At 32.5% G+C, this 26232-nt stretch overlaps 1 protein-coding gene across 1 annotated transcript; it reads left to right on the forward strand.

Moving 5' to 3' along the window:
- Positions 1–1660: 1660 nt before the first annotated feature.
- Positions 1661–21894, forward strand: LOC132728323 (glycerol-3-phosphate dehydrogenase [NAD(+)], cytoplasmic-like). The gene is made up of 9 exons (XM_060713973.1): positions 1661–1780; positions 5820–6000; positions 12058–12198; positions 14913–15060; positions 15387–15499; positions 15883–16003; positions 16261–16370; positions 18556–18662; positions 19877–21894. Exons 1-9 carry the CDS (start codon positions 1734–1736, stop codon positions 20007–20009), a joined length of 1101 nt encoding a protein of 366 aa, XP_060569956.1. The 5' UTR covers positions 1661–1733; the 3' UTR covers positions 20010–21894.
- The last annotated feature ends 4338 nt before the right edge of the window (positions 21895–26232 follow it).

Genomic DNA, 26232 nt, shown 5'->3' on the forward strand with positions numbered 1-26232 from the left:
ATAACTTGAATGTTATGACTGACAAAGACTAGTTTTCAATTAAGCATTTGATACTATGTACAGGGAGTTGATATATATTATACATGTGTAATAGGACACTACATAGAGACATTTGAATGAGATTTAGAAATGTAATGTTTTAATTTATCAAAAAAAAATTCATTTATCATAAACAACAACAAAAACAACACGATACAGGAGTGTAACAAAACAATAACATACTAACTTCATTTAATAATAATGATATTACACTAGAGTCATAACACTTTAACAATTACATGATGTCATTTTCGTTATATTCATGCATATAAACATAGCGTTAAAGAGTACTAATCTTATCCTTACACTATAGGCGCATCATTGAAAAATTACTCTTTTTAACCGTTAACAGTTTTTATTTTAGATATGTGATACCTAGAATATTATATTTGTATAGATTCAATACTAAATGAATATCATTAGTGATCTAAATATTTGCTTGGTCATCAGAGTTTGATGCTAAATTTAAACTGTTTTATTAGTGAAACAAGTTAAAGGGTTTTTGTTTCGATATAATATTATGTCTTTTCTATGTGATGTATCATTATGTGTCAAATGTTATAAGTATATTTGTTTCTCTATCTTAGTCATTTGTCCGTCCAATTTCTGAATAATACAATGTACTTGTTTATGTGCTTTCATTCTAGAATAAACAGAAAATAGAAGATCACGACTTTGTTAGTATTTTGCAGAAATGACCATGTTATAATATGCAGGCTTAAATCATTTTTAATGCATATTTAATAGTTGTATTTGTATCAGTCACACAATTACTAAGAGCAGTTAATAAAATAAAGAACCAGGAGATATAAGTTTAGTTTGTAAATAATTTCTTTTGAAAATTAATTTTTTTATGTGATGTGAGACAAAAATTAGGCCTACATGTATTTCAAGAAAATTAAACTTGAGAAAAATGGACTAAGATTTAAGAAAGTTTAAAAGATTAAAATTTCAAGTTATAATTTAGATGTAAATATGTGCAATTAGCCATTGATTTTGCAGTGTCCATCACCATATTTCTACTGCGTGACTTACACAGTAAGAGCTATTTTCGACCTCTTTTTAGTTTTTATGTGCATTGTAAGTGCTGTTTGCAATGAGTAAATCACTTTTTTTGTTCACTTATCAATATTTTACTTAGATTCTATCAATACATTTTCAAAATTTTCCTGAAAATTAGCATGAATCTGGAGGCAAGATGCCAAAAATTTTGTGATCCGTTTGACGTATTAAGTTAAGCTCAAATAATGTTGGGGCGGTTGATATTCCGATGATAAATATCATATTTTAGGCCTAATGAAGTCCAGCTTAGCATTGTGTCATTGACAAATTACCAGGCCTGAACCATCTGTCTTTATTTTATTAAAATCTGTATATGTTATATTAGAAAAGAAAAAAAAATGACAGAAGCCGACATAGTGTTGGGATAGTGTATAATTAAGGTAATTCTAGAAAAAATATATACTGTTTATTCTGATATATATTATATATACAGTGTATTTTTTTCTAGAATTACTTTTTTTACACTATCCCAACACTTGGCCGTGTCCCAATGGCTTGAAGTACTATACGAGTACGTTGTATTTTGAGTACGAATCATTTGAAATAATTACCGGGAACCAATTACACAGTTCGGGAACCAAATCAGGAAGTGATAGTTTTGACAGACGAAATTTTCGTGAAAACGGTGAAAAATGAGTGCAGAGAAATTATCAATTTGTATCATAGGATCAGGAAATTGGTGAGTTACTTTATTATTCGCTCCTGATAATACTTTTAGGCGACTTGTCATATAATCTAGCTCTGATCACGTGTCCATTTTACAGATTTCACATTTCTCGACGTCCTTCACCCTTTGCCTACTAAACTGATACAGCATGAAGGACATCTGAACTGTAAAATAAGTGTGTCATGAACTTCTTGACATACTGGCACACATCAATGTTATGTCTGAACCAATTATTGTCGACTCTTGAATGGAAACTGACTTTTATAGTCTATATGTTCAAAATATTCCAGACAGTCTTGCATTAGTCTAGTAACCCAGTGGTTAGACCTTCCTTTTGAAAAGTATAATTGTAGAATCTTATTTATCAGGTTTATAGCTATAATAAAAAAATAGCCTGCATGTCACCTGGCATCATAAAAATAAGGGAACGGCTCAGGTTGTCTATACAAATGTGATTATAAATTAAGGTGTCTGGCCCTATCAACTATTGTGATTTTAGGTTTCATAACTTCAGACACTTGTTTTGTAAACAAATATGTTTGAAGTAAAAAAAATATTTGCCAGACTAATGCATCAGTCAATTGGAACATACTATGACAGGCCCCTACTCCTGCTAAGTGTGGACTTCGACCCAGCAGGGTAAAATCCCAGCTTGAAGTCACTTCTGTGTGATATGGACATATCTTTAAGTCCAAATATTTAGACGTAACCGCGGATTTGAAGCTATTTTTTACATTGTGTCAAATCCGCTTTAACCACATTAGAAATTCGCATTTTCTGATAAACATCAAACTGTAAAAAACAGAAAATGCGATGTCTTTCAATGAAGGACTAGGACATATCCATGCCAAAATTGTCTACTGTACATTAAACTGGCAGTACATCAGCCTGAGTACAAAAGGTGAAAAGGATTTAAAGGTCAGTTAATTTTTAAATGCCACTTAATTCCCTGTGACTTTTTCATTGGTGAGAGATGATTCAATAATTTTACTGACCATGTTGTGCAAAGTAATAGTCAGAGCATTTATAACACATACATTTTTAGCTCGACTATTCGCAGAATAATCGAGCTAATGCAGTCACCCATTTGTCGGCGTCGGCGTCCCTGTGGTTAAGTTTTTGCATGTAAGCTGGTATCTCTATAACTACTGAAGGGAATGGATTGAAACTTCACACACTTGTTCTCTGTGATTATCTAAGATGATTGGCACAAGTCCCATAACTCTGATTTGCTTTTTTTCATAATTATGCCCCTTTTTCGACTTAGAAATTCTTGGTTAAGTTTTTGTATGTAAGCTGGTATCTCCTTAACTACTGAAGGGAATGGATTGAAACTTCACACACTTGTTCTCTGTGATTATCTAAGATGATTGGCACAAGTCTCATAACTCTGATTTGCTTTTTTTTCATAATTATGCCCCTTTTTCAACTTAGAAATTCTTGGTTAAGTTTTTTGTATGTAAGCTGGTATCTCCTTAACTACTGAAGGGAATGGATTGAAACTTCACACACTTGTTCTCTGTGATTATCTAAGATGATTGGCACAAGTCCCATAACTCTGGTTTGCTTTTTTTCATAATTATGCCCCTTTTTCGACTTAGAAATTCTTGGTTAAGTTTTTGTATGTAAGCTGGTATCTCCATAACTACTGAAGGGAATTGATTGAAACTTCACACACTTGTTCTCTGTGATTATATAAGATGATTAGCACAAGTCCCATAACTCTGATTTGCTTTTTTACATAATTGTGCCCCTTTTTCGACTTAGAAATTGTTGGTTAAGTTTTTGCGTGTAAGCTGGTATCTCCATAACTACTGAAGGGAATGGATTGAAACTTCACACACTTGTTCTCTGTGATTATCTAAGATAATTGGCACAAGTCCCATAACACTGATTTGCTTTTTTACATAATTATGCCCCTTTTTCGACTTAGAAATTCTTGGTTAAGTTTTTGCATGTAAGCTGGTATCTCCATAACTACTGAAGGGAATTGAATGAAACTTCACACACTTGTTCTCTGTGATTATCTAAGATGATTGGCACAAGTCCCATAACTCTAATTTGCTTTTTAATATAATTATGGCCCTTTTTCGACTTAGAAATTCTTGGTTAAGTTTTTGCGTGTAAGCTGGTATCTCCATTACTACTAGAGGGAATGGATTGAAACTTCACACACTTGGTCTCTGTGATTATCTTAGATGATTGGTACAAGTCCCATTACTCTGATTTGCTTTTTTGCATAATTATGCCCCTTTTTCGACTCATAAATTCTTGGTTAAGTTTTTGCATGTAAGCTTGTATCTCCATAACTACTGAAGGGAATGTATTGAAACTTGAAGAGTTTGTACCTTTTCGGACAATTTTATGTATTCATATAGGTAAGCATTATTATACTCAATGAAACACCCTTGTGACAAATTTTCGAATAGTCGAGCGTTACTGTCCTCCGACAGTTCTTGTTAGCTCGACTATTCGCAGAATAATCGAGCTAATGCAGTCACCCATTTGTCGGCGTCGGCGTCAGCGTCCCTGTGGTTAAGTTTTTGCATGTAAGCTGGTATCTCTATAACTACTGAAGGGAATGGATTGAAACTTCACACACTTGTTCTCTGTGATTATCTAAGATGATTGGCACAAGTCCCATAACTCTGATTTGCTTTTTTTCATAATTATGCCCCTTTTTCGACTTAGAAATTCTTGGTTAAGTTTTTGTATGTAAGCTGGTATCTCCTTAACTACTGAAGGGAATGGATTGAAACTTCACACACTTGTTCTCTGTGATTATCTAAGATGATTGGCACAAGTCTCATAACTCTGATTTGCTTTTTTTCATAATTATGCCCCTTTTTCAACTAAGAAATTCTTGGTTAAGTTTTTGTATGTAAGCTGGTATCTCCTTAACTACTGAAGGGAATGGATTGAAACTTCACACACTTGTTCTCTGTGATTATCTTAGATGATTGGCACAAGTCCCATAACTCTGGTTTGCTTTTTTTCATAATTATGCCCCTTTTTCGACTTAGAAATTCTTGGTTAAGTTTTTGTATGTAAGCTGGTATCTCCATAACTACCGAAGGGAATTGATTGAAACTTCACACACTTGTTCTCTGTGATTATATAAGATGATTAGCACAAGTCCCATAACTCTGATTTGCTTTTTTACATAATTGTGCCCCTTTTTCGACTTAGAAATTGTTGGTTAAGTTTTTGCGTGTAAGCTGGTATCTCCATAACTACTGAAGGGAATGGATTGAAACTTCACACACTTGTTCTCTGTGATTATCTAAGATAATTGGCACAAGTCCCATAACTCTGATTTGCTTTTTTACATAATTATGCCCCTTTTTCGACTTAGAAATTCTTGGTTAAGTTTTTGCATGTAAGCTGGTATCTCCATAACTACTGAAGGGAATTGAATGAAACTTCACACACTTGTTCTCTGTGATTATCTAAGATGATTGGCACAAGTCCCATAACTCTAATTTGCTTTTTAATATAATTATGGCCCTTTTTCGACTTAGAAATTCTTGGTTTAAGTTTTGCGTGTAAGCTGGTATCTCCATTACTACTAGAGGGAATGGATTGAAACTTCACTCACTTGGTCTCTGTGATTATCTAAGATGATTGGTACAAGTCCCATTACTCTGATTTGCTTTTTTGCATAATTATGCCCCTTTTTCGACTCATAAATTCTTGGTTAAGTTTTTGCATGTAAGCTTGTATCTCCATAACTACTGAAGGGAATGTATTGAAACTTGAAGAGTTTGTACCTTTTCGGACAATTTTATGTATTCATATAGGTAAGCATTATTATACTCAATGAAACACCCTTGTGACAAATTTTCGAATAGTCGAGCGTTACTGTCCTCCGACAGTTCTTGTTTCTGGTATTGTGAGAATATCTCAGTGTTACTGATAATATATTGCAGTTATTCCAATTCTGGTTGGTACCAGTCTGATGTAAATGTACACATGCTTAATGTATGCATAAGTAAGCATCTTCTTACATAATATTTCTCAAAGCTAATTTGATTTGTTTTATTTTATAAAGGGGTTCAGCTGTTTCAAAGCTAGCAGGAGAAAGTGCATTGGCTCAAAATGAAAAGTTTGAGAGGAGAGTCAACATGTATGTGTATGAGGAAAACTATGAGGGGAGGAAACTCACAGAGGTTATCAATGAGAAACATGAGAATGTTAAATATCTACCTGGTATAAAGCTACCAGAAAATGTGGTAAGCAGTTTATGATACATGATATTTATGATACACAGAGGATATTTGTTTTTGTGTAAGATGAAATTTTGTTTTATTGAATGTGCTTCAAAAACAGTGTTTTCATAAGTGGTGTATAGTATAATGCATTTACCTTTTGAGTGTATAGTGTTCTTGAGTAGTGTAATGACCCTTGATTTGTGTTGTTTCTTGATTTTGAAATCCAAAATATTAAGAAAAATATAGATCAAAGCAATTCTACTGGATGTCTGATACTCCCAATGCAACATAACTTCTTTTTCCCAAAATGGTACCAACTGGGAAGGTTTGCCAAAAATCAAACTGTTTTTACTTCTGAGATAATTTGAACTTGTCTTTTAAACTGTTTTTTTCTTAGAAGTTACTTATGTAATCAAACATGTGGACAAAACTTAAATAGGGTAAATCCCGGTAAATACGGACAATTCGGTAAATACGGACGCGAGCAACATAAATATCATTATCACCAGCGCTTGACAAACTGTAATGTCTATTAATGACGATGTCGCTTCTTTTAATATTCATGTTCGAATATATTTAACAGTGATGATGTCATAAGGTATGTATGACGTCATTTCCTTTCTTTTAAACCAACCATCTACGCTTCCAGGCTATTTTTTTCAACATTTAAATCGAAGATATACCAGTCACCTTGGTTTTGAGGTCTCAGTTTTGAATTTATTGTATAGCCTTCTCTTTAAATTTGATAGATTTTTCTTAAATTACATTTATTTTTTTGAAAAATGTACTTGCACAAGACATTTTAAGATTAACTAAATAGATATTTGCAAAAAATAAATCGTCCGTATTTTTCCTACGACTTTTTCTTCAGTACTGAAAATACGGACAACCTGATCGAAGAGCAATTACGAGATTCAAATAAAAAAAATAAAGGCATTTTCTCAATTTTCAATGCATAGAACTGACAATGTTTTATAACAATAAACAACTACTCTTAATCTATGTTATAATCATTGCACGCGCGCTGAATTTCAAACCTGATCCTTAATATGGGCTATAATTACAAGGCCACTTCCTCAAGGCGACTTCATCATGCTAAATTTATACCATTTTAATCTGTTTCTAATTAACCTATTATTCAAACATATCTTAATCAAACCTCTTATATCTGAGTCTGTCAAAAGTACATATTTATTTCCCTTTGCTCTTCCCTCTTTGACAATTTTCATTATATATAATTATATTATTTCATCATCCCAACCATTACTTCTTTTACAGGATGCCTTAAAAGTATACTTATAAAAATAGGGGGAAAACTATGAAATATGAACAAACGTCCCTAGAAAACGCCGTTCGAGCCGTTGAAGCCGGGATGTCGGTACGAAATGCGGCAAAACAGTTTAATGTGCCGAGGTCAACCATCGGTGACCGCAAGTCCGGAAAGCATGGTCTGAACACAAGTCATGGCAGACCACCAGCATTACCTGCTACTGTAGAAGCAAAAATTGTAGGTAGCATAAAGGCAGCTGCTAAACTTGGAGTTGGCCTTAGCCGTAAACAAATCTTGAGAAGAACACATGTGTTGTGCGACCGGCTTAAGATTAAGTCCAGTTATAATGACTTCAAAGCTGGAAAAGCATGGTTTGAAGGCTTAAGGTGACAACGGAGTCAATTATCACTGAAAATGCCTAAAATGAGATTTTTTGCTAAGTCGATTTATCAACCTTTTCTGAACACATTCGTGATTTAATTTTGGAAGTAGTTAGTCCAAAAAATGTGTTTTTAAACGTTTTAAAACGGTACCTGTACCATTTTTATCTGCTATTCGCGTAACCTGTCAATTATCGATAACGCTCCGCCCCCTGTTGAGGCATCAATGAGGGAAATCGGTAGTTCCATATATGCGTGAATTACCGGTCCATACTGGTCCATACTACCCGTAATTCATGTATCGTACAAATACCGTACATCTTTTATGAATATCGTCTACCTTTTATTTAGCCTTTTTTTTTTATAAAATAAGAAATTGTCGGCCAATGTACGTAACATAATATATGAAACATAAATATATAGCGGCAAATCGCACGACCACGTGGTTGATGCTAAAATATCCATAATGTGTGAAAATAATTTGTCTGTCCCGTTAATCTGATAGATATTACATTGAGTTTATGGACTTTTGTACGGATTCAAGGGCTTGCTTTACATTCAACCTCGTTTTCTAACAATGTCAAGTAAAACAACAACAAAACAGACAACATTTTTTATGTGAACGCCTATATGACTTGTGGTAATTTAAGGTGTCCCTGACAAATTTCTAAACCATTTTAGGTTGTCTAAGGATGATTATTTCTCTATGAATCAATAAAAAAGATAATAAAATACGAGTATATTATCAGTGAATGCTTTGAATAAATTGTTCGCCAGTAAAACGAACACAGTACTAATAAACCTGGAACAAATTATGGAATTTATTGTATATCCCAGTAGAAACTGGATCTCTATGCCGTGCATAAATGATTTTCATGATCATAGAAGTCAAGAAGGTCAGATCATAATGATCGAGTGATACCTTTTATTTCTATTAAAATATGTTAAGCATTTATATCAATTTGGAGGAAAAAATATATAATATCCCGTTCTACCGTGGATTTTAAAAAGACCGTCAGAAGCTCAGTTTTTTGTTATTTTAATTTATATTTTAACGGAATTTCATACACGAATTCACAGACAGAGTGACACTGGTGTAATATAATAATAATGCCGATGATAATAATAATAAAAATAATAAACTTCAAAAGTGAAACAATTAAATACCCCGCTACGTTCCATTCCCCCCACCGAGTGCCTCAAATTTTACCGAAAGTCACGTGACATGTGCGACCGATATCAGACGGAAGGTAAATCACGTTAAGATTTGAAGATATTTCTGTTATAAATTGATATTAATCAGCAACTTTTTAATTGGTCAGATGTCACTGGGTCATAAAATGTTGTTAGAGTATGTTACCGCAACTTGTGACCCTCTCTGGTGCGATATTTGTGTATTATGCAATTATTTAGCGTGAAACGTAGGGGTCCGAGAGAGAACAGCCGATTTATGACACTTCGTTTGATGCGGGTCGGACTAACTTTGAATCGGCATAACTTTTTTAATAATCAAGCAATTAACATGCGGTTTAAAGCACATGAAAGGGAATTCATTTACGGAGGGAACCGTGTCAGGGATTTTTGTTTGCTCAATCAGCGACTTAATTATCTTTAATTACGTAATATGTATGGTGAAAAAAGTCGCATAAAATGTTTGACGTTACGTAATATTTTTTTGAGAAAAGATAGAAAAAATTTGAGACACGGTTCCCCAGATATTATAAGTATGTTTATTTTCCAAAAGTTTGATGACAAAAAAATAAAAAATAACTTTGATATGACGATTTAAAATTTTAGGATTTTTATTAAAATTCAATCATTTACAAAGGCATTATTTTCAAATATGTTATTTTTTATGATGATCAACGACATTTAATGCACAAAGATTAAATAAATAACAATTATTACTAAAATAAGTTGGTTTAAATGACATTTATGTGAGTACCACAGAAAGTGTCTGTTGTCACCTTAAAGCGCCGATTCCCGGACCTTGTTTTGAGAAAGCCCGAAAAATTGTCTTCCGTAAGGGCACGCATGTTAAATCCAGAAGTGCTTGGAAAGTACTTTGGTACACTAGAGTCAGTTGTTGCTGCAAATAATCTGCTGGATAAGTCGCAATACATCTGGAATTGCGATGAATCCGGCTTTAATATGGAGCATAATCCAGTCAAGATTTACGCTGAAAAAGGAGAGAAATCAGTTGTGAGCAGGACCAGTAACAAGTCATCAAATATTACGTTGATGGCTTGCGTTAACGGTGCAGGTGATCGCATGCCTCCCATGTTTATTACCAAAGGCAAAACCAAACGGTCTTTACTCGGATTCAATACCCTTGGAGCGCCTGATAATTCTGTATGGACGTTTCAACAGAATGGATGGATAACAGATGACATTGCTGAAGAGTGGTTTGACACAGTTTTTCTGAAACACTGTGGTCCTGATCGCCCGCAGCTTCTCATAATGGATGGCCATGGGTCGCATGAGAGTTTGGCTATAATAGAGCGGGCTATTGAAGAGAATATTGTCCTCCTAAGTTTACCACCCCATTGTACCCATTTTCTCCAACCCTTAGACCGCACAGTCTTTGGGCCGTTGAAAAAGGCATACAATGATGCATGTTCTTCTTTTTTGCAGGAAAATGTTCTACATGTAGTTGACAAATGGACATTTCCTGCTCTATTCTCACTTGCTTGGGAGAAAGCTGTGTCATCAACGAATGTACAAAATGGTTTTAGAGCCTGTGGTATTGTACCTCTCAATAGACGCGCAGTGCCAACAAGGGCTTTCTGTCCAAGTAAGCTTACTGATCAACCCGTCACTCGACCTGTTTCAGCTTCAGCAAATGTCTCCTCTGAAGACGTTGTCAGTCCGCCCGAGCCTGTATTAGCATCACAAAATATGCCCGTTAAACAAGTTGTTAGTTCGCTTAAGTCTGTTATAGTTTCGGAAAATATCTCTTATGTACAAGTTGTCCCTCCACCAGAGCCTGTTTTAGCACTAGGCATATTTCCATAGAGGAAGTGAGTATGCCGGCTCCGATCAATGAATCCCCCGAAGAAGTCACAATGCCTTTTACAAGTGTCTCATTCGATGGTGACAATCTGTCTTCTTCTGGCAGCTCACTTGCTCCAATTTTAGATATAAGTGAACCTGGTCAGTTAATGAGTCTACTTGCCACCGGCGATGTCATTGTCATGGATATTATTCCTGAGGAAGAGGAAATTTCTGTTAACAGCAGCATCGACGCACTTTTTCTACCACCACAAATTGAAAAACGTTCAGAGTCTGTAGAAAAGCGTCGCTCTAAGCCGACAAGTCATAAATTGCTTACCAGCATAGAGGTTTTGGAGCAGAAACGGGCATTGATAGAGAAAAAATGTCAAAAAGAAAATAAAAAGGCAAAAAGGGGCCGTGCTCTGAAAAAAATTACAAAAACTGAAAAATAACTGACATTTCCATACAGTTTAATCCTGGATGAATCATAAACAGATTGATAATGAAAAAAACTTCCAAAGAGGTTGTTTTATTATTTTATAATCATACTCTTGTGGTACACTTGTATATTTAAACTTTTACCCTGCGAGTGTTTTTGTACAAATAATTAAATTATTTGTGTATTTGATATTTAAGTCTAACAGGCATATATGAATTACTTTGTCTATAGTAATAATTGTATTTAACGGACAAATTAATGGGAATTTATACTATAGATGTTAATATTTGAGTAAATAATACTTTAGTAAATGCACAAAATTTTTATGTTCTAACAAATTTTTTATTGTCAATGAAATTATATATCTCGTGAATATACGTTGATGTGTTCTTTTTTCTATTTCCTATTTTTTTTAAAACGACCAATGTGTCCGTATTTTCCCTATCGCTAAGTACTATGTCCGTATTTACGTAACACCTGTCCGCATTTTCAGTACTGTGTCCGTATTTACCAATTTCTACACGGAGCATAAAAAATATTAATACCGCAACGTTTTGGTCCAGAAACGTATTTGTTCAAATGAAAATGACCGAGGAATATGTATTTACAAATAGTAACATCAACGAATAACAGATAACGTAACTCTTCTGCCTATCAGAAAGCTTCTAAAGAATGTCATTCAAAATCTGTCCGTATTTACCGGGATTTACCCTACATGTGCATGGTAGTTTTTTCAACTTTATAGAAATTTCTCTAATTTTCAAAAATGCCACATAGTTTGTCCCAATTTAAATCAGGTGCCTTTATTAAGAAATAGCTGGAAAAGGTTCTGTAAACAGTGGAAATAGCTCCAGATTCAAAACAAGAAAATTCCTTAATATTATTAATCATCATCAATGGCAGAGAAAAATTCAACATTTTTTTATAAATTTAAAAGTCTCTTTATTGCAGGGACTGTTCTGTTCTGTTGATTTTACAATTTCATGCATTGACAGGTAGCTGTTCCAGATGTTGTTGAAGCCAGTAAGAATGCTGATGTTCTTATATTTGTAATGCCCCACCAGTTTGTGAGGAAAACATGTCATCTTATGAAGGAACATATCAAAAAGACTGCTTTAGCTGTTTCTCTCATCAAGGTAACCTTGAAAATTTAAAATATCATTTAGGCCATCCTTAAAAAATGTTTGTTTGCAGTAACCCGACCCAGAATTTTCAAGGTGGGTAGGTAGGTCGATTTTTTTTTTTTTTAATTGAACTGTACTCCCAAATAAACATGGAATTTCAAAATGCTTGACAATATATGCTTTGATAATCTGGTAACAATTAATAAATTGATAACTGAATTCTAATTTAATAAGACCTACATTTTATTTCTTCTATTAACCTTTAAAAGAACGAAAACAAAGCACAAGGCATAATTTTCTGATTAAAAAAAAAAAATATTTTTTATCCAGACCATGAAAAAAGATTTTGAGTAGGGGCAAATTTGTGAGTCGGTCGCGTTACTGCAAACGAACATTTTTTTAAGGATGGCCCTATTGCAGGATGTAGAATTTAGTAAACTGTAAAAGTTTGATAATGAATAAAAATGATTAATTCATATTGTCCAAAGATGCTCTTATTGCTTTTGCTTGTTTGAAATAGAGCTGTAACATATTTTTTTAAAGACAATGTATTTCAATGTTTGATAGTAAAAGTCTTGACTAGATGTCTTGAACTCAACATGAAGTCCATGGGTTATACATGTATTAATGTTGTAACAGTATCTGTTAATCACTTGATAATATTGGTGTGTTTTCTTTTTTTGTTTGTTTTGTTTTTAGCTCGACTATTCGAAGAATATGAGAGCTATTGTAGTCGCCCCGGCGTCGGCGTCGGCGTCAGCGTCCGCGTCGGCGTCTGCGTTGGTTAAAGTTTTTTGTAAAGTCAAATATCTCAATTATTACTTGTGATATTCAATTGAAACTTACAATAGTTATTTATAGTAACAAGGTACATCAGATTGACAAGTTGGATAACTCTGCCTACAATATTGACAGAATTATGCCCCTTTTTAACTTAGAAATTTTGGTTAAAGTTTTTTGTAAAGTCAAATATCTCAATTATTGCTTGAGATATTCAATTGAAACTTACAATACTTATTTATAGTAACAAGGTACATCAGATTGACAAGTTTGATAACTCTGCCTACAATATTGACAGAATTATGCCCCTTTTTAACTTACAAATTTTGGTTAAAGTTTTTTGTAAAGTCAAATATCTCAATTATTGCTTGAGATATTCAATTGAAACTTACAATACTTATTTATAGTAACAAGGTACATCAGATTGACAAGTTGGATAAATCTGCCTACAATATTGACAGAATTATGCCCCTTTTTAACTTAAAAATTTTGGTTTAAGTTTTTTGTAAAGTCAAATATCTCAATTATTGCTTGAGATATTCAATTGAAACTTACACTACTTATTTATAGTAACAAGGTACATCAGATTGACAAGTTGGATAACTCTGCCTACAATATTGACAGAATAATGCCCCTTTGGAACTTAGAAATTTTGGTTAAAGGTCTTCAAAGATATTTACTTGAAACTTTACACATGCATGTAGGGTCATAATTGGAGGGTCATAATTGTATGTCACTGACCAAGTTCCATAACTCTATCTTGCATTAAGGCTGATTCATATCCCCTTTTCTACTTAGTCTCTTGGTTAATGTTTACATGCAAGTTTACATATCTCAATAACTATTAAAGATATTTATTTAAAACTTCACATATGCATTTAGAGTCATAATTGTAGTTCACTGACAAAGATCCATAATTCTATCTTGCATTTAGGCTGATTTTTCTCCCCTTTTTTAACTTAGAAATTCATGGTAAAGTTTTGCTTGTAAGCTGTTATCTCAATGACTACTGAAGGGTTTTTTGCCTTTTTTGGGACAATTTAAGCATTAATAATAATAAAGCTGTGATTTACTTAATAAAACATCTTAATAACAAGCCTTTGTACCTTTTCTGTCAAATTTATGTATTCATAGGTAATTAGTATTATTATACTCAATAAAACACCCTTGTGACATTACCTTCCGAATAGTCAAGCCAATACTGTATAATTAGACTCTCTCCAAGGCCTATAACTTGAATTTATAAAAAAAAATTAGCCCTTTTGTGAACTTAAAAAACTTAACATTATCAAGGCTCTTTTACTATCAAGCACTTAGAATAGTCGAGCGTGCTGTCCTTCGGACAGCTCTTGTTTTCTTTGCATTAACTTTTGTTGTCATTTCATAAATATTTTCTTAACAACATTGCCTTCAACAAGGAATGTATTGTACATTACTTGGCTACAATTCAGTACTTAACAATTTTCAGACTTTCATTTAAGTGGAATGAATGACAAACAATATATGGCAATGATCATGGATATAACGAATTTGGTGTACAAAACAGACTACATGCTCATGCCATGAAAAATAGACTAAACAAATTGCAATACATAATGATTCCACCATCATTCTGTTTGCCTCTTTTTCTTCATAATTTTCGGCACTTTTTTTCTCAACATTTCGGGAATGCCACCAATACCACTTGAATTGGGGAAAAATGTGTTGTTAAAAGTTCAAATTTGTAATTTCAGAGTAACTAATGGAAGTAACTGAACTTGTCTTGAATAAAAGAATAGTTTTTATTTTTGTTAATAGGGAATTTATGGTTTTCTAAACTAGGAAGAAAACATAAGTTTTGGCACTGGGAAAGCCTCCATTTACCATTTGTAGCTTTATATAGAAAATTAAATGACCGGTTTACAAAAAAAAAATTACTGGGTTTATAAAATCATAATTTATTTCAGGGTTTTGATTTGCATCCTGAGACAAAAGGTAAAATAGCAATGATTTCCAATTTGATCGAGGACATTCTTGGTATAGATTGTTGTGTTTTAATGGGGGCCAATGTAGCACCAGAAGTGGCTAAAGAACAATTTTGTGAAACTACTATAGGTAAGTTTTTAATTCCATATTTATACAAAGGCTAACAAGTGCATAATATAAACTCACTGACTTCAATAACTTCATTATTTTGATTGAATATTTTATTTTATATACTCAAGACTTACGAGTATCTTTCTATCTTACAATTTAACTAGGCACCTCTTTCAAGGTTGAAAAGTTTTTTTTATGCTGGAATATATATTTGCCCTTGTCTCTCTGTCATATTGGTTAACCTGGACTGACAAAACATGGAACTGTTTTGTATTTTAACAATTTTAAGGTAATAATTGAGATAATAAAAAATTTAATACAATTTCTTTTTACATTCATTATAGGATGCAAAACTAAAGAGCAGGGATATCTCCTTAGGTCTATTTTTGAGAAGCCATATCTACGAGTAAAACTTTGTTTTGATATAGATACTGTAGAAATGTGTGGAGCTCTTATAGTAAGTACAACAGCGTAACTGTTACTAGATTACGGTGTAGATAATGTTATATCTCTCATTTTTTTGGAAGTATTTTGCTGTTTAAAATAGTGACTTCAAGTTTATTTGAAGAAACTTAAAGCTGTGAGACTTATGTAAGTGTTTTGTTTTATTTTGAAAAACTATAGTTATTATTTATTTGAAACTTTAGAAATGTGTGATATACTCAACCAGTTTCAACTTGCAGATTTTATAGGACAGGATTTATAATCTTGATATCGTATCAGACTCTACCCAGTCAGTAAGAGAGTAAGTGCTATCCATGCACATTTTGAACAACACAAATTTTGTTTGTTTTATAGTATGATATAACATGAACTGTATCATCTGTCGGTGTATTACAGAACGTTATAGCTATTGGTGTGGGTATAGTTGATGGTATGCGTCAAGGTCACAATACTAAAGCAGCTGTTTTACGACTCGGTCTCATGGAGATGGTGAAGTTTGGGGAACTATTCATACAAGGTACACACTGTATTTGATGCTATAAGATATGTATTTGTAGATTAAATTTGTTTTCTTTTTCCCTTTATTTTCTTATCTGATAAATGTCCTTTCAGTTGCTTTGCTCTCAGCAGGTTGATATTAAATTAATTTCAAAGTAAATGAATAACAATGAATAAGAAAATGTGTCTGGTAATTGTCTTTAGATTGCTATTAATGAAAATCATTTTTCTTTAGTTTTCAAGGTTTTATTACTTTATCATTATGATGGATTTTAGATTGTCAGAAGATCACATTTTTTGAGAGTTGCGGAATGGCTGACCTTGTAGCAACATGTTATGGTGGCCGCAACAGAACATTAGGAGAAAATGTTGTCAATTCAGATAAGGTATGTTTAATTATGCCCCCGCCATGGGCAATTAGTGTTACCCTCTTCCGTCATTCCGCCATTCTGTCATTCCGTCATCATCAGTTTCCGTTCATTAGTAACTTAGTAACGGTTGCACACATTCAACTGAAATTTGACATATGGATATGTCATGAGAAAATACAGTTCAAGTTCGAATTTGGTCATGGTTTGATGATTTTTTGGCAGAGTTATGCCCCTTTTACTTTAAAATAATATGAAATTTTCAGTTTCCGTTCATTATCTCCCCAACGGTACAACACATTCAACTCAAACTTGACATATGGATATGTCATGATAAAATACAGGTCAAGTTCGAATTTGGTCATGGTTCGATGATTTTTGGAAGAGTTATGCCCCTTTTACTTTGAAAATAATATGAAATTTTCAGTTTCCGTTCATTATCTCCCCAACGGTACAACACATTCAACTCAAATTTGACATATGGATATGTCATGATAAAATACCAGTCAAGTTCGAATTTGGTCATGGTTAGATGATTTTTGGAAGAGTTATGCCCCTTTTACTTTGAAAATAATATGAAATTTTCAGTTTCTGTTCATAATCTTCCCAACGGTACAACACATTCAACTCAAACTTGACATATGGATATGTCAAAGGAATGCGCAGGTCAAGTTCAAATTTGGTCATGGTTCAATGATTTTTAGCAGAGTTATGCACCTTTCACTTTGAAAATAATATGAAATTTTCAGTTTCTGTTTATTATCTCCCCACCGGTACAACACATTCAACTCAAATTTGACATATGGATATGTTTTTGGAATGCCCAGGCCAAGTTCAAATTTGGTCATGGTTCAATGATTTTTGGCAGAGTAAAGCCCCTTTCACTTTGAAAATAATATGAAATTTACAGTTTCTGTTCATTATCTACCCAACAGTGTTACATATTCAACTCAAATTTGACATATGGATATGTCAAAGGAATGGGCAGGTCAAGTTGGAATTTGGTCATGGTTCGATAATTATTTGGCAGAGTTATGTCCCTTTCACTTTGAAAATATAATAGATACATCTTAGGAATAAGCAGTTTAAGTTTGAATTTGGTCGTGGTTCAATGATTTTGGACAAACTTATCTTTCTTGAATGTTGGAAAAATTTTGAACTTCCAGTTTCAGCACTCATACTTTTGTGGAAATGTATGTAGCCATTATTTTGCTACAAATATGAAATATGCTATTTTCAAAAGGTTAAGACTGAATAATTTCAGTGCCTTGAACATTGTATGGAAATGGTTTGTGTTAACATTGAAAAGTTTTAAGGGCTTTGAACTTAAAATGAAAAAAATAATTTGTGCAAACAAATTTGGAACTAAATATTATAACATCTGAAATTTTGGCTGCATGCGGGGGCATCTGTGGCATGATGACACATTTCTAGTTAGATGACATTCAAGATTTCTTACAGTGATGCTTCAGTCACATGAAGTTGTTACATAACTCATTCTGATTTGATCTACATGTCAAACCTGTTGATGAAGACACATATTTGGAATAGTGTTCTTTGTTGTCCTTTGGTGCCGTAAGGGTGTCCATTGCCCAGTGGTTAACTTGGTTGACTTCAAACCACTTGCCCCTCACTGCTGTAGGTTCAAAACCTGACGGGGACTTTAGGTTCTTTCATGGTAGGAAGCCATCCAGCTAGCTTACAGAATGTCAGTGGTTCAACTCAGGTCCCTGTATGTGCCTGAAATAATGCACAGAGGAGCACCTTAGGTCCTCCTCTGCCAGTAAAGCTGGAAAGTTGCAATATTACATGATTAACTGTATTGGTGCGACATAATTCCCAACCAAACAAATATAATAAAAATAGTGTTATAGCCCTTTTGCACTAAACCTTTGATTTACTATTTGACTGTATATGTTGTAAAAGAAGCTTACATAGTCAGAGGAATAAGCTTGTGTCCTAGTCTAATTATTAAGGTCAAATGGATAAGTTTTACTGTAGGTGAAAGTCCCTCACTGCATCATTTCTGGCAGGAGGTTGAACTCACTGTATAATTTCCTAAAATGAAAGAATTGAAAATCTCTTGTTGAATTTGAACCTAGAGGACTGATGGACTGGTAAGTGATTTGCAAAGTCCACTAAGGCCTTAGAGGTCCCTTTCTCTTTTCTTTTCAAAATTTGAAATAAAATTTTATCATTTCAGTCTATAGATCAACTAGAAAAGGATATACTCAGAGGACAAAGTTTCCAAGGTCCTTTAGTAGCCAAAGAAATTCATGAAATTCTTGTTGAAAGAAATATAGTGGACAGGTAAGAAATTGATAAAAAAAACTTGTTTGAAATTTCATATATAAAGTGGAATTTCCAGAATTCTAAAGATTATTGTAAGGATTATGACAAAACATGACTTATATTTTATTTGGGAGTTTAAAAACTTGAAACTTATTGGAACAAATCCCTTGTCTGCTTGCTGGAACAAACCAGTACTGATGTCATATGAGGAAACATGGCTGGGATCCCAATAGGGCTTGGACCCATGATCCCTGTGTTGATAGGCAGACACCTTAATGACTGGACCATTGCCCTTTATATTTTGGAGTGTCACATATATTCATGTGTCAATTCAAGAGATGATAAGGGATTTTTACAACTGATTTTCATATATTTATCTCCCTTGATATGCAATTACTGTCTTAAAGTAAATTTCTTGGTACTACAGGATATGATGGTGATTATTAGTAAAGGTCAGATCTGAATTATAAGATTTAAATTCAAATTGACAATGCTCTTTTGGAAATTTTTCATTTCTAAAGCTAATGAAAGACAGAATCCTTTTTGAAAAGCAATTCATAGCACACACTTTTATGTTTTTCTTTTAAATTGTACATTTCAGATATGTTAAAATTGATCTATTTACAAACAAATCAAACAAAATATAATTTAGATGACCTTTCACAATAATGGTTGTCATGATTTTTTGAATTAAATGACCTCTATCACTGATGACCCCTATATTTGTGGCTTTAATCAAATATGATAAATGACCTTAAGCACTGGTGCCATTAAAATTGATAGCTTTTATTGGTTTGTACAGAATTTATTTTAGTTTGATTGTGTAGAAAGCTAATAGCTTACAGACACAAACTTAATTATTACCTCCTGAAACCAACCATTATTAAGCAATGAGTGTAAAGTTTCTTGCTCTGCTCAAGGAAAGAACAGCTTGTCCCTGATGGGGTTTGAACCAACATGGCGAGTGATTCTTGGACTACTAATCTGATGCTTTAACTTCTTGACCATGCAGCCGAAGCTCACTTGGCCATGCCAAAAACAACAGCCATAGAAACTTTTATCACTGATGAGCTTGTTATGTATGACCTATTTTTTTGTTGACCTTTATCATTGACGACCTTTGTCATAAATGACCTTCATCACTAATGACCTATATATTGATGATGTTTGTTTTTTCAGATTTCCCCTGTTTACAGCTATTTACAAGATCTGTTATGTGTTTGTTATTTCAGATTTCCCCTGTTTACAGCTATTTACAAGATCTGTTATGAAGATATGAAGCCTACAGAGTTTATAGACTGTCTTCGTCATCATCCCGCTCATAAATTCTCCAGAAAATCTCGCCCTTCTATTTTCTTCTATTGATATGTTGTGTCCGTCCATGCTATATATAGATATTTATATGTAGAAGACTTGTCCGTAGCATACAGGGTTTTGCTTCTAATTTTAGAATGGCTTTCTAAGAAGTCCTAAAGATGCGTTATTTTTTATAGCAGTGTTCTAACCAAAAAGTTTATCAGAGTTATCAAATTGTCATATTTGTGATACATTTAATCCACCTTGAGAAGGTAAAGTTGTAAAGAGGAGATATCTAGAAGTAGAAAAATTTTATGGATATTTGGGAAAAAATCGTCATCGAAAATTGAACATTCAAATTAATTGGTAGGAGGAATGTATAGAAATAGCATGAATAACTTTATACTTTTAAGTTTATTCTGCATCTTGGACATTCAAATAGTATCTTCATAACTAGATATTGTCTATTTTGTGTAAAAAATAAACTGTACAATTTGTTAAAATCTTAAAAACAACAACAGTTTAATCAATAAACATAACTCCGAACTGACAAGCATCCTATTGTTGAGATAATTGATGATGTATTTTTGAATGTTGTTAACACAAATTGCACATGCACATTATACAGTTAAAGTCTGTGTAAAACCTAATTTTGTAATTTTTGGACAACTTTGCTGATACAGAATGTCCCATTGTTTAAAGGTAATATTATTCTGATGTTATTAATTAAGATACTGTTTCATTTACAAATAAATGTACATTTGTATATTTAGGTAGATTATTTTATCTATAATTAATAAAGTGATCTTTTATACACAAATGGATATGGTTTTTAAAGGTATATTTGTAAATTTATATATTTATGTTATTGTTGACCAGTTAGTTTACATTTAAGTGTCATATTGTATAGTGCTATTGTTCCATTTATATTGGAAGGGCCTTTGTTTTTAAGGTCACTGTCCTCAAATCCCCTGCATCTCTTTCTTGTTGGTTTAAATCTCCACAGGGATATGGATTTCTTTTTTATCTATGTTAATGTACTGATTTTCCTGAACTAGTTTTGCTGAGAAGACAGCATAAGAGCTTGGAAAATATTTTGTTTTACATGAAACCAGTTACACAGCACCCCTATGCCATATTCCCTTCATGTTTCTGTTGTTATGCAAAGATCCTTAGAGTTTCAAATCTTAACTTTTATATTTTGTACATGTCTATAATGTGACTGATACATAGGCATAAATGAGATAAACAGACTTTTGTTATTTTTTCCTTTCTCAAAACCATTTTTAAAGCAATTGGTTTGTTTGAACATGTAGAAGCAAGAATGTTTGTAGCTCTATGCAAGTGTGACTTGAAGTGTAGATGGGGAAAAGAGGATTGTCTCCCTTTGTTAAGACTGAGTAAATTTAGTAAATTTGTATAATGTACTTGTCCAGCTTTGAGTGAAGAAATGCCCATTATATTTAATTTTAAGGGTTTGAATATGAAAAAGGTACAGACAGGCTATAGAGCTTATGTGAATGCTCTGACGTGGTTTGGAACTTGGCATGGTAATGTACATGTATACTAGTATCATAAGTGTTAATAGCGCTTAACTGGTTAAAAAACAAGCTTGAAAGTTGAATTGAAACATGTTTGTTGAATTTGTGCTTTGTTAAGTTTAGCAAAACATGCAGTGAAAGTTGAATTGAAACATGTTAGTTGATTATTTGTTCTCTGTTAAGTTGAGCAAAACCTGTGTTAATTAAAGATAAAAATTTGCTCTCCATAGAGGTGCCACCTACATGTTAGGTCTTACCTAAGAATACTTTTACTGTTCAGTAATGAAATATAAAAAAAGTCAGAATTACTAGAATTTTGTAGGGGTTTTGAGTGTGTAAAAACAGATTTTTTATTAGCTGTTTAGAATTGAGTTTTTGTGATCACAAGATTTTCATCATTATCCACAATATCTTTAATAATATCATTTTGTGTGAATAAATTATGTATCCAAGGTGAGCAACTCTTAGGCCATCATGACTCTAACACACTCTGATACACAAAATCTGTTGATAATAATTATATTAGTTGACATATTATATCTAAGATGTTGATGGGTGAATCATGTTAATTTTAGATTTTATTGGTGTTATCTGCCCTTGTTTTTCAATGCCATGTTAAAACAAACTATAGGTATACTTTCACTGTTTTGTCATGTTTATATCACTTTGATAGCCTTACAAGGTTCCATTTATTTGAGCTTTTTTGCCAGAAATGTTTTCTACACACTTTTTAACAGCATTTACTTTATTTTTAACTTGTCGTGCTTAAAGAATTATTTGTTGTCTTAAGTCTGTCAGCCATGCAGCTATTTTATTTTGTGTTTTTCTTATGTCAGACCCATTTATGAATTACTGATTTAATTCTGTTACATCCGATCTGAATCAATTATTTTTAAAAGTTGCAGGTGAAGATATTTTCTGTTTTGGACAATACATTGGTAAATAACCTATTTATTTCTAAATCCAAATGAAAAGTATTGAAGCAGCACAAAATTCTAGACTACTAAATGATATATTTTTGTAAGTTGCTGTCAATGCTGTATTTCGATAGTATTTTCAATATTTTTTTCTTTTAACGACATTATATCTTGCTTGGTATGGAAAAGCTTATATGGACTCGTTCACTGTCCAATTTTAAAAAAAATATTGCCTTCTGCAGATTATATTATAGGAAATATTGGCTTGTCACAATGTAATGATTCAAAAGCAGGGATCATGTATAGGTAATTGTTATAGAATAACATATACATGTATTAATGTTTTGAAAATCATACTGCATGGTTTCCTTTTTTATCAAATTAGTATATATGAAGTATTTTCTATTTTCAATCTAGAGTATTTGTAAAGTGTATTTATAAGTATGTTTTTTTTTACTCTTTTGAATTCATAAATTTTAGTTTATTGTTTTTTGTTTTTTTTGGTGCATTTTTATGTTCCTTGTTTTTGTCATATTAAATCTACTTCCCCATTTTAAACAATTGTTGATAGATTGAAATAAATCACTTTATATTAACGGCCTTGTTTTTATTTGCTTGAATTTGAATTTCCTAAAAACAAAAGGTACATTGTAGATGAATACAGAGAAGCAAGACGATATAAATATAAAATAACTACACATAAAACATTTTAGCTCTTCTTTTTCGGAGAAAATGTCTTTCCTGTTGCCATCAAGAAACTTTAACATTGGCCATTATTTTTTTATTTGTTAATAGATTTTTTTCATTGACTTTTAAAAATGACCTTGACCTTGAAGGTCAAATGTTTAAATTTTGTTTCATTTTTGCTATAATTGGCTGTAAGTTTGTTATTTATGAATACTAGTAGATTGTGTTCATACTTGGACACAAGAATCCTTTGGATAAAACCTGCAATTAAACCAAATTGATAATGACCTTCGCTCAATATAATGATGTTGGAGGTCGAAAATTTAGCTTGAATTTTGCTATAAAAAGCTATTACTTTGTTATTTTATAAAAAGATTATCTGTATATTTGAGCGCAACTACCATCCTTAGGACAATGTTTTAAAGATGATAAATTAGAATTTGACATTGACGCATAAATGTCATGGTCAAAGAAGGTCAAAATATTGTAATCTCAAGTTTTTGCTTTAACTTTGTAAGTAATGAATGTATTGACTTCCTACTTTGACACAATAAACATTAGGAAAACATAAAAGTAGGTTTAATTTAACTTGACCTTGACCTTAATTTCTTAATTTAACATTGACACTTCAGGTCAAAGTGGAGTATGCTTCAAGTGTTCATAACTTTGTTATTTATGTATAGATTTGATTTATACTTGAAAAAAAGAACACATATGACAAAAGCAACATGTTGAATTATTCTGTTATGACCTTGACCTGTATTTGACCTTCATCATCAAGGCCAAATTATTAAAATTTGCTTGAATTGTCATATGTTGTTATTTATTTACTGACTTGATTTATACTTGCCAAAAAAACAACATATGACAAAACAGACATGTTGAATTATTCTGATATGATATTGACCTTTACTTGACCTTGACCAAAGTCAATTTTTTGAAATTTGCTAAAATTGTCACGACTTTTTTATTTATATACAGATTTGATACAAAAGAACACGTGACCTGGTAGAAATGTTGAATTATTCTGATATGACATTGACCTTTAATTTACATTGACTGTCAAGGTAAAATTATTTAAATTTGCTTGATTAAAAGAATACATATGGCAAATATGAAATATTTTGATACGACCTTGATCGGACGGTCTAGTAACGTTGATTTTGTGTAAATCTAGAATATCTTGATAATCCACCGTAGTTGAAGTTTATAAGCTGCGTACTATTGGGTGTTGAAAGAGATTTGCCTCGGCTTGTAGTCACCCTGACGTCATCAGAATAATTATGATCGTATATAGACCACTTTAACAGGGCTTCAGGTATTATAAATTATAGAAATAATTTACAACAGTTGACTATCAATATATCAATAACAATCTTAAAACGTTATCGAAGTACACGTCATTTTATACCTTTGTTTAGAGTTAAATTTCAATATCTGTCGCATCTACTCGACCGTTTCCGTCAAACTTCGGACAAGGACATATGAATAATAGCCGAGGAGTTCTGATTGGTGTCAACTTTAAAAGGAAAGCAATTGGAACAGCTGACTTAATTAAGCTTCAATGTTTAGTCGTATACTATTGGCACGATAATGACAATATTGCTTACTTGTACAAATATTACAAAGTAAATACTAGTATTCCAGTTACCATTCTTATTGCTAATGGTCATGTTTTGCACACGTTGTATACAATTAGAAAACATTGCTGTCAATGGTTATGGACATATACATTATGCCAATAAACAATTTGATTGAAAGGATTATATAATATTTGTATGGTCATACTTATATTGATAGCATTGACCGCTTTTATATACCTATACTGTACAATCCGATTATATCATTGTACTTTCTCGCAAGGATTTGTTTTGTACTTGGCTATATAAATACAAGATGATATCGGGTTATTGAACCCGTTACCTTTAGCAACCAAAATGCTTTAATCTACTCACGCTTTCGATATACATGTAGTCTGAAAGTCTCGTATTTTAATACTTATCTTTTTTGTTTTTACTTGTGTTCCGTATGGGCTCTTTCTTTGCTGGATAGAAAGAAAAGGGGATAAGGGTCAACAAGTACGGCGATACAAAGACGAAACTTGAAATGAGGAACATTTTGCATTTTAATACGTTGTTCATTTTTACTCTTTGTTAATAACATGGGCATATCTTTTATTTCCCTGAAAACTGCTACAAAGCACTCGTATACTAGTATTTGAAATTATGAGAATTTTTTGTTGAAAAAATTTAGAACTGAGGATAATTATGTACATGACTAAAATCGATCGTAAATTCAAACATATTTTTTCAGTTTGTTTAGATAAACGATTTGATGTAAAAGCGGTTCATGTCTTAGAAGTGTTTTATTTGCCTAGCAGCTTTGTAAATAAGTATATAATCATTGATATATTATACCGTCTCAGTTTGAACCTTGACCTTCGCCTACCATTTACAAAAATATATTCAAATTAACTAACGTGTCTAGATTTTTTGTGACCAAGTTTGTTATTTTTCTTACATGTCTTATTTTTTTAAATCAAGATGTAGTGAGAAACGATCGAGTGTCATATTGTCTTTGATTTGTTGACGACTCTTTACGTGAATTACGAGGGCCGTATTACGCTATATGTGATTTAACAGCCTTTAAGTATTAAAATGACGGTATATACAATTCACATTTTACTTTGCATCAATCGAATAAATGTTGTTTCTTTTTCAAATTCGTAGTAAAGACAATTACGTGATATTTAGTTTTATTATATATTGCGTAGGATGTCTAAACACTGTTGTGTCTAAGTTTTTACGTGTTGATGAATGAACATTAGAAAGCATGGCTCAAGATATTTTTTAACTCGAAACCAATTTCAAAATCTGAAAATTATCGGAACATTGTACAGTACTGTAGATTAGACTGTATAACATACTACGGAAATAATCCGAAAATCAAGGTCATACATGTATATGGTACTATTTATGACATTGTTAATCTTTATTAAATATGTATAAATATAGCACGATGACGAACTGACCATAACATAAACAGTCGGTCACTATGTTTATATTGATTACAGGCCGGTTGGCATGATGTCAAAGTTTTAAACCATACAGGTATTCCTCCCACTTATATATGATATATATTAGCCAT

The sequence above is a fragment of the Ruditapes philippinarum genome, unplaced genomic scaffold, assembly GCF_026571515.1.
Source record: "Ruditapes philippinarum isolate M1 unplaced genomic scaffold, ASM2657151v2 ctg4657_1_1_1_1, whole genome shotgun sequence".
NCBI classification, from domain to species: Eukaryota; Metazoa; Mollusca; class Bivalvia; order Venerida; family Veneridae; genus Ruditapes; species Ruditapes philippinarum.